The sequence below is a fragment of the Petromyzon marinus genome, chromosome 3 (genome assembly GCF_048934315.1).
Source record: "Petromyzon marinus isolate PM22_M1 ecotype Great Lakes invasive population chromosome 3, UKy_Petmar_22M1.pri1.0, whole genome shotgun sequence".
Classification (NCBI taxonomy): domain Eukaryota; kingdom Metazoa; phylum Chordata; class Hyperoartia; order Petromyzontiformes; family Petromyzontidae; genus Petromyzon; species Petromyzon marinus.
This window is the reverse complement of record NC_133669.1, coordinates 5,553,773-5,565,787: the sequence shown is the minus strand read 5'-3', so window position 1 is coordinate 5,565,787 and position 12,015 is coordinate 5,553,773. Positions and strand designations below refer to the sequence as shown.

Sequence of the window (12,015 nt, the reverse complement as noted above, 5' to 3'; positions counted from 1 at the left end):
CGGGGGGTGGCGGTGGTGGCGCGAGGAACTCCGCTACTGGCTCCTGTCGCGAAGCTCAGTGGATTGCACAGTCAGCTTCGTGAGAGATGAGAAATGGCAATGGCTTGGGGAGACATTCATCCAGCACCGTAGTGGATAGATAATGGCTGATGATGATGCTCAATCGCAGTAGGACACTAGGCCAAATTAAAGAGTTAAATTTACCAAGTTGCCTACATTTTCCAAAAATGTGCAAGAACATTTGAAATGCGTTTACAGCGATACATATTTCTAATGCAGCAACAACTCGTCTTTTGAAAATCCAATCGTTTGAAAAAAATACCAGAATTTGGGTGGTCATTCTTCTGTAAATGTTTGCAAGAACTGCAAACCTGCTCTCAATGCTTATCTGGATTTTTTTTTGGTCACGCTTTGGGAATCTTTAACTTCACCGTGTCAAGGTTTCCACGCAGCCGACTGCAGATAACATGAGGTAGACCTTCCAGTTATCTATGAAGCCTACAATAAGGTTTTATCTGCGATAAAGTAAAATTCAGTTCTCATTTTTCAGTTACGGCTACTATATGGCGATCTTTCCACACTTATTTTGGGAAAATGAGTTCATTATCTTCACATCACTGCTGGTTGCAAATGTAATAGACGTTCTCCTATCTTGTGCCTCACTCCCACGCCAAATTGTCAGTCATCGTCTAATCTCTGCACTTTTTACCTACCCTTGTATTGAAGCCACCCATTATTAGCGCAACGCATTATTTCAATTGTAGCACGGCCTTAAAAAGAGAAGTATAATGTTTCAACATATGTTCAAATCACCCTGAATGTGCCTGACCTCATGGGATCATGAAAGAGTCAAGCAGGCCTGAACCTGGATAGTACTTGAATGTGTGACCACCAGGGCTTGCCAAATGTTGTAGGCTCGAGGCTACAAGGTGGTCAAGAGATGGCAGTGCCGAGTGCCACCCTCCCGTACGCTTCGCGAGTTTTCTCTGGTTTCCTTCCACACGAACCACAGTCATTAACGGAATTGGACAAACATCGTAGTGCAGTAGGATCCTCCTGAATATTCGTTTTGGAGGCTCAGTGTGGCTTTCAGAGTAAATACTTGTAATTATTACTTAGCGTATAAGAGGAGATGAGTGATAAATGCTATTTTGTGATCGTGCTGGCTTATGACGAAACCACCCAGAATACGGCGACACTTGCCAGAGCTCATAAGCTGAGCATGGATGAATTTGGATACCATCCAGGTTGTCACGAGTGACTTTGGGTGCATGGTGACCAGCAGATGGCAGTGCGGCAAAATCAACTGCAGTACAGTACTGCCCTGATCCCACGCACCCCCTCCTCGCCTACATAAACTCACATTGACCAGCGTCGTGAAGTATGGCTAAAACAACCCCTACGATCCGCATGGCGTGGGAAAGCTTTCCCTCCTCCGGAAGTGGATTGACAAAAGAATGCAGATGCCCAGTAAACTGTTGGACCAAAGTTGGCCCAACGTTGTTTACCGGGGGTGCACGTGCACGTTTTGTTGTTGACAGTGGAATGAAGGGTAGCAGGAGACGGTAACCGTGATGTCAACATCACGGAGTTGAAGCGATGCCCTTAAATAAAACGTGACAAATAGAACCTCGATGCTTGCCAAAGAAGTTGTGATTAATAATGCAAAAAAATAATTGTATGAATTTATGTACAGACCTCTGAAACAGGATTTAGTTCATATTAACTATATTCTGCTGTTCGTGGCATAAGCATTTAATTTAACATTTGAACGGAGTATTACTGTGTACACAATACCCCAGAGCTGTATGCAAATGGTACAACGAGGGAAGAGTTCACAGCCCTTTCTCAATAACAGGTCCCTGCAGGGTGGGCTGGTAGGACAAGTCTCTGCGCTGTCTATTGCTGATTTTACACCCAACAGCACGAGATTTCACTTCGTTAAAGTATTGAAAGGGGACGGACGGACGGACACATTAATCTATTGCAGGCTGGTACACTCAGTTTACAACTTCGTTCCTACCAGTATAAGCCAATGGAAATGAAGGACGAGCGGTGGCGCAGTGATTAGCGCCCTGATCAATGTACCCCAGTCAACCGAGTTCGATTCCCGGCCGCGGCTAACATCTATTCTGGCGCGTGATGTTTGAAATCGGTCTTTGGGAATCCGCACCTCTTCACCAGAGCGAACCGACCTGCGTGGTGGACCATCATCCTGCAGTGGATGGACAAAACACTGTAATTTATGAATGTGCGCTGGGAATGTTCCGATTCGGATGGGACGTCGCTACATCAGAATTGTGCACCGACAGATACGGATAACCTACTTCGATTGCACACGAAACAACAAAGTTGAGGGTGGCCCAACAGTCAGGCCACGTAGGGTTATTATATTTATTTTAACACGTAACATAGGGGTTCAAACTGATTTCCATTAAGGCGAATGCATGCTTGAATTCTCACTTGAAATGAATGTATTTTAAGATTACAGCTGCCTTCTTCAGCATACGTAATAAAAGAAACCGAATTAAAGCCGTTCGTCTTCAGTCAATCTCCTTGCCATTAGTCACGCGGCCTTCTGGGAGGGAGTGCGTCATTTCGGAAGGACCGTTTTTTAACACGAGCACACCGTGCACCCGTTTCAACACTATGTCTCATCAGCAGAGTCAGGCGTGTTGTGACAAGAGAGATCAATGGAGAAGAGGGTGGGTGGGGGGTAGGGAAATGGGGGGGGGGGGCAAAGGGGGGCGAGGGGATTGGAGCGGAAGTGGAGTACTGGGACAGGGGGCGGAAGAGTGGGCGCGGAGGGGAGGGGCTGCTGCAAAGACAAAGATCCCCCGTATAGCCTTGACAGACTGTTGGGGCAAGTGCTGTCAGCGAGAAGCACCTATGAAGGCCGGAACGGCTACACGAAGGGGGTGGGTGGCCAGCACCACGCCCGACCGCCTTTGTCTCCCCAGTGGCGATGTTTTTTTTTCCCCCACACCGCACCAGGTACTCATTTGAGGCTGAGCCGACCCAGGGGAAGGCCCAGGACCAGTATTGGATAATCGTCGCGAATGTTGGCCGTGAGCGAGAATCAAACTCGGGTGACCGGGTTCGTAGCGCAGCGCGCTAACCACTACACAGAGTAGCACGGGGAAGGTATTTAAATACTGTACTGCATGTACACAAATAACAAACGCCCCACCTCCATACAGCCTACACAACTAGACTGCTCAAGGGAAGTTTTGTTGCGATCACTTATCGGGGCGCCACGGTGTCGAGACTTCACCTCCAGTTTAGCAGTAGAGGTAGTTGGAGTTTGCGTGTCTCTCCCAGTGGTCGCGTGGGTTTTTCTCCGGGTTTTTCCCCCCTCCACATTTAGAATCAAGATCACGCGTTCAGAGCATTTGGCTCCTCTATATTTAAACACGATAAGCCATAATACGACAAGCCACATCGTTGAGCTATCATTTTTGGACAGGTTGCTTCTGAAAAAGAGCTATATGGCTCAATGGGCCTTACCTGGTAAAATAAAAAAAAAAGTTTATAGTTTATTAAGGCAGTCACGGGGCACACGATGGGGTGGTGTGGCCAGATTAGCCTCGGCCGCCTTTATATCCCCAGTACTGATGCTTACACACCGCATTAGGTACAGTACTCATTTAAAACCTGAGTCGACTTACAGCATTTAATTGCTGTTTCTGGTACTCTGCAGTCCCTGGTTCAGTCTTACCCGTCATCTCCGATGTCACCAGCTTCAAATTCTAAATTTGCCCGGTGGTCCTCAAGATCATACCCTTGGTCTGCTAATAATTTTGCACATGCTCGTGATACCCAGCTGACAATTTTAAGATATTTTAAGTAAAATGGTTGAATAACAAATATTCGGATAATTAAAGCCTGAAATGTACACTTTGCAAAATTATTATAAAAAATGAAAAATTAAGAAACAAACTTCCCTTTTTTATGTTATAGCCTGTATGACACAGTGTGGTTTAGGACTGTGAACAGCTCTAATGGCCCCTGGTAGAACAAGATGAAAACCCAAATTGTTATTTTTTTGCGTGGATGTATTACCAACTAATTTAGTTTTTTGAACTTCATTATGCCCTGTATATGAACAGGAGGGGGTGGTGGCACTGCCGTTGGCGTACGTATTGTGCTTTGAACCTAGCCACCTACGTTTAATTCTTGGCCACGGCTAAAAGTGGCAAGTGATATATTAACCGATCCCGCCATACCTTCACCAACCTGCACTAACCAGCACGGCGAAGTAAGGTCAAACAACACCCCTGGCTGATGTAGGGAGGGGACATAATTGGAAGACCCAAAGCCCACAGAGTCTCATGAGAACAGAAACTGTAGTACTGAATTTCGATTTAAAGCTTTCGTGACTGCAGGGATTCATCTTCTGGGTTCTTTCGGTAAAGTCACGTAGAATGGAGACAACATTTTTTTATTATTTTGTCTCCATTCTACGTGACTTTACCGAAAGAACCCAGAAGATGTGGTACTGAACTTGAGCCAGAAAAGGGCTGGTAGAGGGTTGGCATTGCCTGGCTCCCAGCAGTGGCGTATCCAGGGGTGGGGAGAGTGCTATGGTGGGCATTGCCTCCTCCCCCACTGAAAAAAATACATTGAATGTGTTTTTTTCATTAATGTACTTACAATTTTGTGATTGGCTCCCCGCCACACATGCGTGTATGTGTACACACACAGTTGTGTGGTGTGTGTACACAGCCCAGGGTGTGGTCGGATGGAGTTGGTGTGTGTGTGTAGACAGTGCATTGTGCAGTAAAAATACGTGTAGTGTGTTGTGCGGTAGGTAGGAGTGGTTGCCGTTCAGGCGTATACAGTATCTATATGTGCTCACACGGTAAGCCGTGTTACGAGGGAGTTGGTGTGTGTGGCGATGGTCGACTCAACCTCAAATGAGCACCTGGTGCGTTGTGTGTAAGCATCGCCATTCGAGAGACAAAGGCGGCCGGGCGTGGTGCTGACCACCCACCCCCTCGTGTGCCGTGCCCACGGCATTCATGGGTTGCTTACTCGCTAGCAGCCCCAAAAGTCTGGTGAGTCTGTACGGTGGGGAGGGTCCTTGTCACTGCGATGACAGAGAGGGGGAGGGTGTTGGGAGGGGCTCGGGGGGGGGGGACAATGAGAGGGGAGGGGCTGAGAGGGATGAGGAGTGGGGGCTGTGGGGGATAAGGGGCGGTGCTTTGGGGGGGGGGGGTGAGGAGAGGGGGAGGGGTGTGATGAGGGGCGGGGCTGTGGGAGGAGAGGGGGAGGGGGTGATGAGGGGCGGGGCTGTGGGGGGAGGAGGAGAGGGGGAGGGTGTGATGAGGGGCGGGGCTGTGGGGGGAGGTGGAGAGGGGGTGGGTGTGATGAGGGGCGGGGCTGTGGGGGGAGGAGGAGAGGGGGAGGGGTGTGATGAGGGGCGGGGCTGTGGGGGGAGGAGGAGAGGGGGAGGGGTGTGATGAGGGGCGGGGCTGTGGGGGGAGGAGAGGGGGAGGGGTGTGATGAGGGGCGGGGCTGTGGGGGGAGGAGAGGGGGAGGGTGTGATGAGGGGCGGGGCTGTGGGGGGAGGAGAGGGGGGAGGGGTGTGATGAGGGGCGGGGCTGTGGGGGGAGGAGGAGAGGGGGAGGGGTGTGATGAGGGGCGGGGCTGTGGGGGGAGGAGGAGGAGAGGGTGTGATGAGGGGCGGGGCTGTGGGGGGAGGAGGAGGAGAGGGGGAGGGTGTGATGAGGGGCGGGGCTGTGGGGGGAGGAGGAGGAGAGGGTGTGATGAGGGGCGGGGCTGTGGGGGGAGGAGGAGGAGAGGGGGAGGGTGTGATGAGGGGCGGGGCTGTGGGGGGAGGAGGAGGAGAGGGTGTGATGAGGCGCGGGGCTGTGGGGGGAGGAGGAGGAGAGGGGGAGGGTGTGATGAGGGGCGGGGCTGTGGGGGGAGGAGGAGGAGAGGGGGAGGGTGTGATGAGGGGCGGGGCTGTGGGGGGAGGAGGAGGAGAGTTGTTTACGTCCCGAGCAGTGAAGAGCGCGGAGCCGTGGGGTGGGGAGAGGAGGAGGAGGAGACGACCACGGCGGTGGTTGGTGGGGGGGTGGTGGTGGGAAGAGACGACGGAGAAAGGAAAAGGAGAGAAAGTGAAACGGGGAGAGTTCGGATAGGGTGGGAGAGTTGGGAGGAGAGATTCAGAGATAACGAGAGCGAGACAAAACGCCGAGGGAGAAAGGCGAAGGCGGACGAGGCGAGGATTTGGTAGTGAGGCGGAGCGCCGCTGGGCTCGAGTACACGAGGAGAGGGAAACGAAAGCGCTCGCGGCGAGATTGTTCCCAAAAGCGAGACGGGACACCTCGAGACACAAGGGGGGACGGAGACGGAGCGAGACAGCGGGTGAAGGGGACGAGACGAGAGAGCGAGAGAGACGCGGAGGAGGAGGAGGGAGAGACGCTGAGGGACGCGGAGCCAAGATGGCAGCGGCGGTAGCAGCGGCGCGGCCGGGCCCGAGCGCGCAATGAGCGGGGCGCATCTCGTCCACGCCGCGCGCTCCTCCTCCTCCTCCCTCTCCCATGGCCCCCATCTACGAAGGTGATTACTCCCATCTCATCCACTTCTCTCTCTCTCTCTCTCCACCTCATCACTCCACCCACCACCGTTCTCACGGCGGAGGCCTCGGGAGAGGCAGGCACCCTCTGGCTCGGGGTTGGATGGTGGTGGGTGGGGGCAGTGAGGACCCGGTGTCCGGGTCACAACACCGCCTGTCCTGAGGGCTCCCTTTGTCCAGCAGGATGGGTTTACAGGGCTCGGAACGGCTTCCCCTGTGCTCGAGTTAGGTTCTCGGTGTTCGGTTGGCGGCGGGGGGGGGGATCCCTAGTTCTCGGGTCTCCACCAGCTCGAGTCCCCGGTGTTACCCACGCCTCATCCCCGGTCTCGCCTGCTTTCCCCGCCCGGCGCGGAGCCACGTGGGGCCCCGGGTGGCTCGAGGCCGCCCCATCGCGGGCTCGACAAAGCACGCTTCGCGGTGCCTTCGTGAACGCGAGGGGCAGCCTTTAACGATGATTTTCCAAAATGCAGATCTCGAAACGTGCACACCATCTAGGTTGTGGGGTATACGTGGGGTAAGGATGTATGCTCCTAGCGCCGTGCGGATGCCTGTATTTTGTATCATGTGCGGAGCAGCTGAGAGAGCCTTTATTGTGGAACCAGGTGAGAAGCCATTGAGATCAAGAGCCTGTGTTTAATTAAAGAACGTTTTTAAAAAAATAATACGAAAGGGGACTCTGGGACACAAAGGCAAGTAATGTATAGTGATTAAAAATCTGTTCAAAATTTTAGAAATTGAGAGCTCTCAAGAGCGAAATAAGTAAATGACTAGTAAGCATCTACAACAATGAACGTTGGAAAATGTCAACAGTAGCATCGTGTGGGACCAATAGCATCCGGTCAACATTATTTGGTTGTATATATGTTTGTAGTTCATGAGGACGCGTTGTATAATGTATTATTTGCATCATTCGCAATGACATTTCGGGCCAAGACGTAACGTTAACGCGAGGTACTGTCGAAAAGTTTGTACGACTTGACACTTCCACAGTTTCGTACGTGTTAATGTGAAATTCTATTGGGAGGGTATAACAAAACAGCGTAGCTGAATTAATGTAGAGGAAATCCATATTTTCCATAGCCCATCGAATTGTATCTGATGACGACATGACGTGTATACAAACAACGGTTCCAGGACTAAAGCAGGAAGTTATTTTTCCCCAATTACATTCCTTAAATAATTATCAAATAGAGCAAGTCAAGATCTATAAGTATCTTGGCGTCATCCTGGATTCAAAACTTAATTTTGAAGATCACATTGATTATATTGGTAAAAAGACAAAAATAAAAATTGGTTTTCTGTATCGACACAAGCACTGCTTCCCCCCCAATGTTCTGTTTGGAATTGATACAAGCTACTATACTGCCTCTACTTGACTACTGTGACATCGTGTATAAATCAGCCCCAAGTACTGTACTGAAGAAGCTTGATTCCATCTATCACTCGGCCTTAAGATTTACATTGAACTGCCCATATAGGACTCACCACTGTGATCTCTACATTGGGTCAAACTTAACATCTCTTAATGTTCGACGGCTTGTGCACCAGATCATATTTATTCACGATATACTTACAAAAAAATCCGCAGACTGCCTGCTGGATCTCCTCTCTGTTTCAAAGAACAAATTTGACCTCAGGTCTTCGCTCATTTACCAGCTTCACATTCCCTATTGCCGTTCAAAAACTGAAGGGCCTTTGCTATTGATGCCCCAGGTTCTGGAATGCTATTGCCAATAAACTGCAACTTGAATCGCTACCAATGAGTACTTCTCTCAAAACTGCTATAGAGGAGTTGTACACCCCTAGCTGCCACTGCTATTCATTGGCGTAAAATAAAATGTTTCGCTCCGGATGACGCTGCAAAGTATTATCTGTATTTTGATTTAGCCTGCTGATCATAAAGGTGCATTGAAAATGTGATACTCCGACTGATGCTTCTGTTGTTGTGGAGTAACTCATGCAGCCAGCTATGGCTCTAGGATTTGGTGTTACATGTTATTTATGTAGTTTATTGTTAAAATTCGGTCACAGTCCCTGTGATCACTGTTACGTTGCGATTATGGCTTTAGTTTTTGGTGATTTGGACAAGTTTTTTGGTTTGGACATGTTTGTTTTGTTGTAGCACGGAGTTAGACTGATGGCCGTAATCTAAGTTTTCTTGTGGTTGTTGTTGTTGTTGTTTTGACTTGCATCCCACTGGGATTTTTTGCACACAGCGTTGGTGTACGGTGCTTTTTTCAGGAATATTTTGCTGTTTTTTTCATGGATTTTCTGTTTGCACAGTCAGTCACTTTAAGATGTTTTTCTTGTTCGTGTTTTAGTTTTTGTTGTAGTTGCACCCGATTCAAGAGCCGAATGGCTCACAGGGCTATACCAAAATAAATAAACTGAAAAACTGAAACTATAGACGTTCCAAAATCCAAGCCAATTCAATGCTCCCCGCCCCTTGGTGGCCCATGTTTTCTTTCACGTTACATGCAGCTGCCTGCAGTGTCAACTTTTGTATATGCAGCTTACGCCTGCAGCAAACTTTGCAGAATATCGTAATGAAGCATGGAGGGATGCATGCTTCGAATAGCATTTGCAGAAGTGATGGCGAACACATGGATTAGAGAACATCGTCAGATTTAAAGATATAATTCATATTGTTAAGAAAAGTGGACTAGGGGCAGGGCATCGCTCCAGGGGATGACGACTGATGTTTAAGATTAACAAGGTAGTGGCGGCCAATGGATACAATGCAGCCGAGTTAAAGTCCACCAGATAGAGAGATGGAGCGACAAAATTATACTGTGTGTGGGTTGCTAGGTGGATCGTTGCCTCGTAGGATCGTGAGGGATTATTTCGGCTATTTAAATGAGCACGTTTATTCCATATGGTTTGTCCACGTCTTGAGATGCATTCATATTTAGCTACTGCACTCAATATATTTTAATACCTAACCTTTGAAAGATGCTACGCAATATTGGGTGGCAGGGGAGAAATGGCATAACGATTAGCGCACTGCGCTATGATCCCTACCACAAACGTTTGATCCCTGGCTCGGGCTAACAGTGGCGAGCGAACTCTGAACCAGTCCAGGACTCGGCTATGCTTTCTTCAACAACCCGCCCTGTCCAGCATGGTGAACTGTGTGGTCATACAGCTTCCATGTCTGATGTGGTGTTTGTAGGGAGGCCGTCTATTTATGCATTGTCCAAAGGCTGAACTTTGTTATACAAAATTGGGGGAAGGTTATGCAACCATTGACAACAGGGGAAGAACATGTTCTTTGGGTGGTTTGCAGGGTTTTACCAAGGAAGTTGGTTACAGAGGGTTGATATTTATATATACAACCTTGAGAATATGTCCAGAGAGATATGTGTGGAGGAGTGACAGAAGTAGAAGGCTTTTAATAAAATCACCCGGGATAAAGAACAGCTTAATGTGGAGAAGAGGAAGTCTTTTCGACACTTGAAAGGATTTTTTTTTAATAATCCAAGTTGTGTAAATTTTACCTGGAATTTGCACGATCCCCTCAGATATCAGAAGCTAAACAGGTTTTAGCCTGGCAAGTGCTTGGACGGCCGACTGTCATGCACAAACAGTTAGAGGTGTTCTAGACTGTTACAGGAATACATTATCATCAAAGGGCAGTGTAGAAAAATCCATTTTACTATGCTGTGCTACATTGCCTATGCTCCCTGCCTTTACCAACCCACACTGACCAGCGTCGTGAGGTACAGTCAACCAGCATAATGTGCACAGTGTGGGAGGCACTTCATCTAGCAGTGGATTGACCAAAAGGCGTACATGTATATAAAGTACATCTCGCTGCGTGATTCTGGATATTGCATGCCCACAATGGGAAGTTTCAAAGTAAAAAATATTGCAGTTACGGGTTCTGTTGACAGATTTTCCATGTCGTGGTATTGTGGAATTTCCATCATTGGCTTCAGAGCCACCAATGGAGAATAGTATGTGGACATGATAATAGGTTTTCCCATTTTTTTCTGGCAACAAAACAGGTGTTAAGATGTTGAAACACCAAACAGAAACCTTTTACAAAGAATCATGTCTGCATTAACCACAATGCTTGTGGTCAGAATGCAAACAAAAAATGTTTTGCTATTTCTACAGTTAATGGGTGCAGACCACAGTGGTTTACTATGTGGTCCTTAGTTTTGGTTGCATATCCACAATATCACTGTGGCTGCTCATTAGCTTTCTATTTATGAAGGAGATTTGCATATCAGCTTGTTGATGATATGATACTGTGGATGGTGCACTGGTGCCTTCGACCAATTTTAAATCCAGGCGGTGCAATATTTGGGTCTCGAATTAGGTGCTTATTCTGGATGTCCGTGTTCCACTCCTTTCGCCAGCGTTCTTCTGGATCTGGGTCAGATTCTAGAATGCTGACAGCACGATTCCAGAAGGGGCGATTGGAACTTGAGTTGGCAGCGAAAGTACATTGTTGAGGTCTTGGTTAATGTGAAGGCAGTTGTTGTTGCAAGAAAAGTGTCGGCTCCCTTGCATGTCTATGTGGATATTTGGTGGTATAATGTTTGCCAGAACAGGAAGCCAGACAATTGGTGTCGGTGTCAGTGTTCTTGTTATGATGCGCATTGTGTTATTTACCTGCTCATCTAACAGTGTTGTGTAAGAGCTCCCAAACCAGGCTGTAGTGCAGTACTCTATCACCGAGTAAATTAGTGATTGGGCGGCAGTTCCCAGCACGTCAGCTGAGATACCCCGGGTTGTGCCTGCAAGTTTCTGTAGCGGGGCTATTTTTGATTTGGTATGTTCACAGATCTCTTTTATGAGATTTTAAGGTTAGGCTTCTGTGCATGATAACCCCTAGATATCTTGGAGTGGGGTCATAGCGCACTTGGCTACCACAAAAGGACACAAGAAGAGCAGCATATGCTGCATGATTGTTCAGGTGGAAAGCACACTTTTCGTAATTTTGGAGAGATTTGGACAGTCTCCAGTGATGGAAATATCCCTCAAAATTCATCTGATGTTAGAGTATTGGCCAATATTCTCAAGGTTTGTGCTTTGTGCAACGAGGACTATGTCATCTGCTTATACAAACTTGCGAGATGATGCACCTGCGAGTTCATATGTGCAAATGACAGTCCTCATAGCTGCACGAGCAGACTAATTAACTCATAGTTATTGCTCTTTATGCCTTCACAGCATACCTTGCGTGACCTTTGACATTTGTTAGGTTCACATATCACACTAATTTATTCCAGCAACAACTATTGAATTGATCTCCATTTTCAGCGCTGTGAGATCATATTTTGTTCTTCTTTGTCCCCATGGGAACGTACGAATCTTGGATGTCAAATCAGCTGGCGTCATACTGCAGTATTATTCCAAACGTTAATCTAATATTCCCTCTTTTTTATCTTGTGTGAACCCAACCTCAACCGGTCTTTTATGTA

At 48.2% G+C, this 12,015-nt stretch overlaps 1 protein-coding gene across 1 annotated transcript in view; it reads left to right on the top strand.

Moving 5' to 3' along the window:
- Positions 1-6,066: 6,066 nt before the first annotated feature.
- The window catches only part of LOC116952377 (homeodomain-interacting protein kinase 2-like), a 44,509-nt gene continuing 38,560 nt past the window's right edge, over positions 6,067-12,015 (top strand). Inside the window, exon 1 of the mRNA XM_032971683.2 lies at positions 6,067-6,567. Coding sequence (XP_032827574.1) covers positions 6,549-6,567 — 19 coding nt within the window. The 5' untranslated portion in view covers positions 6,067-6,548. The remainder of the gene's footprint in view (positions 6,568-12,015) is intronic.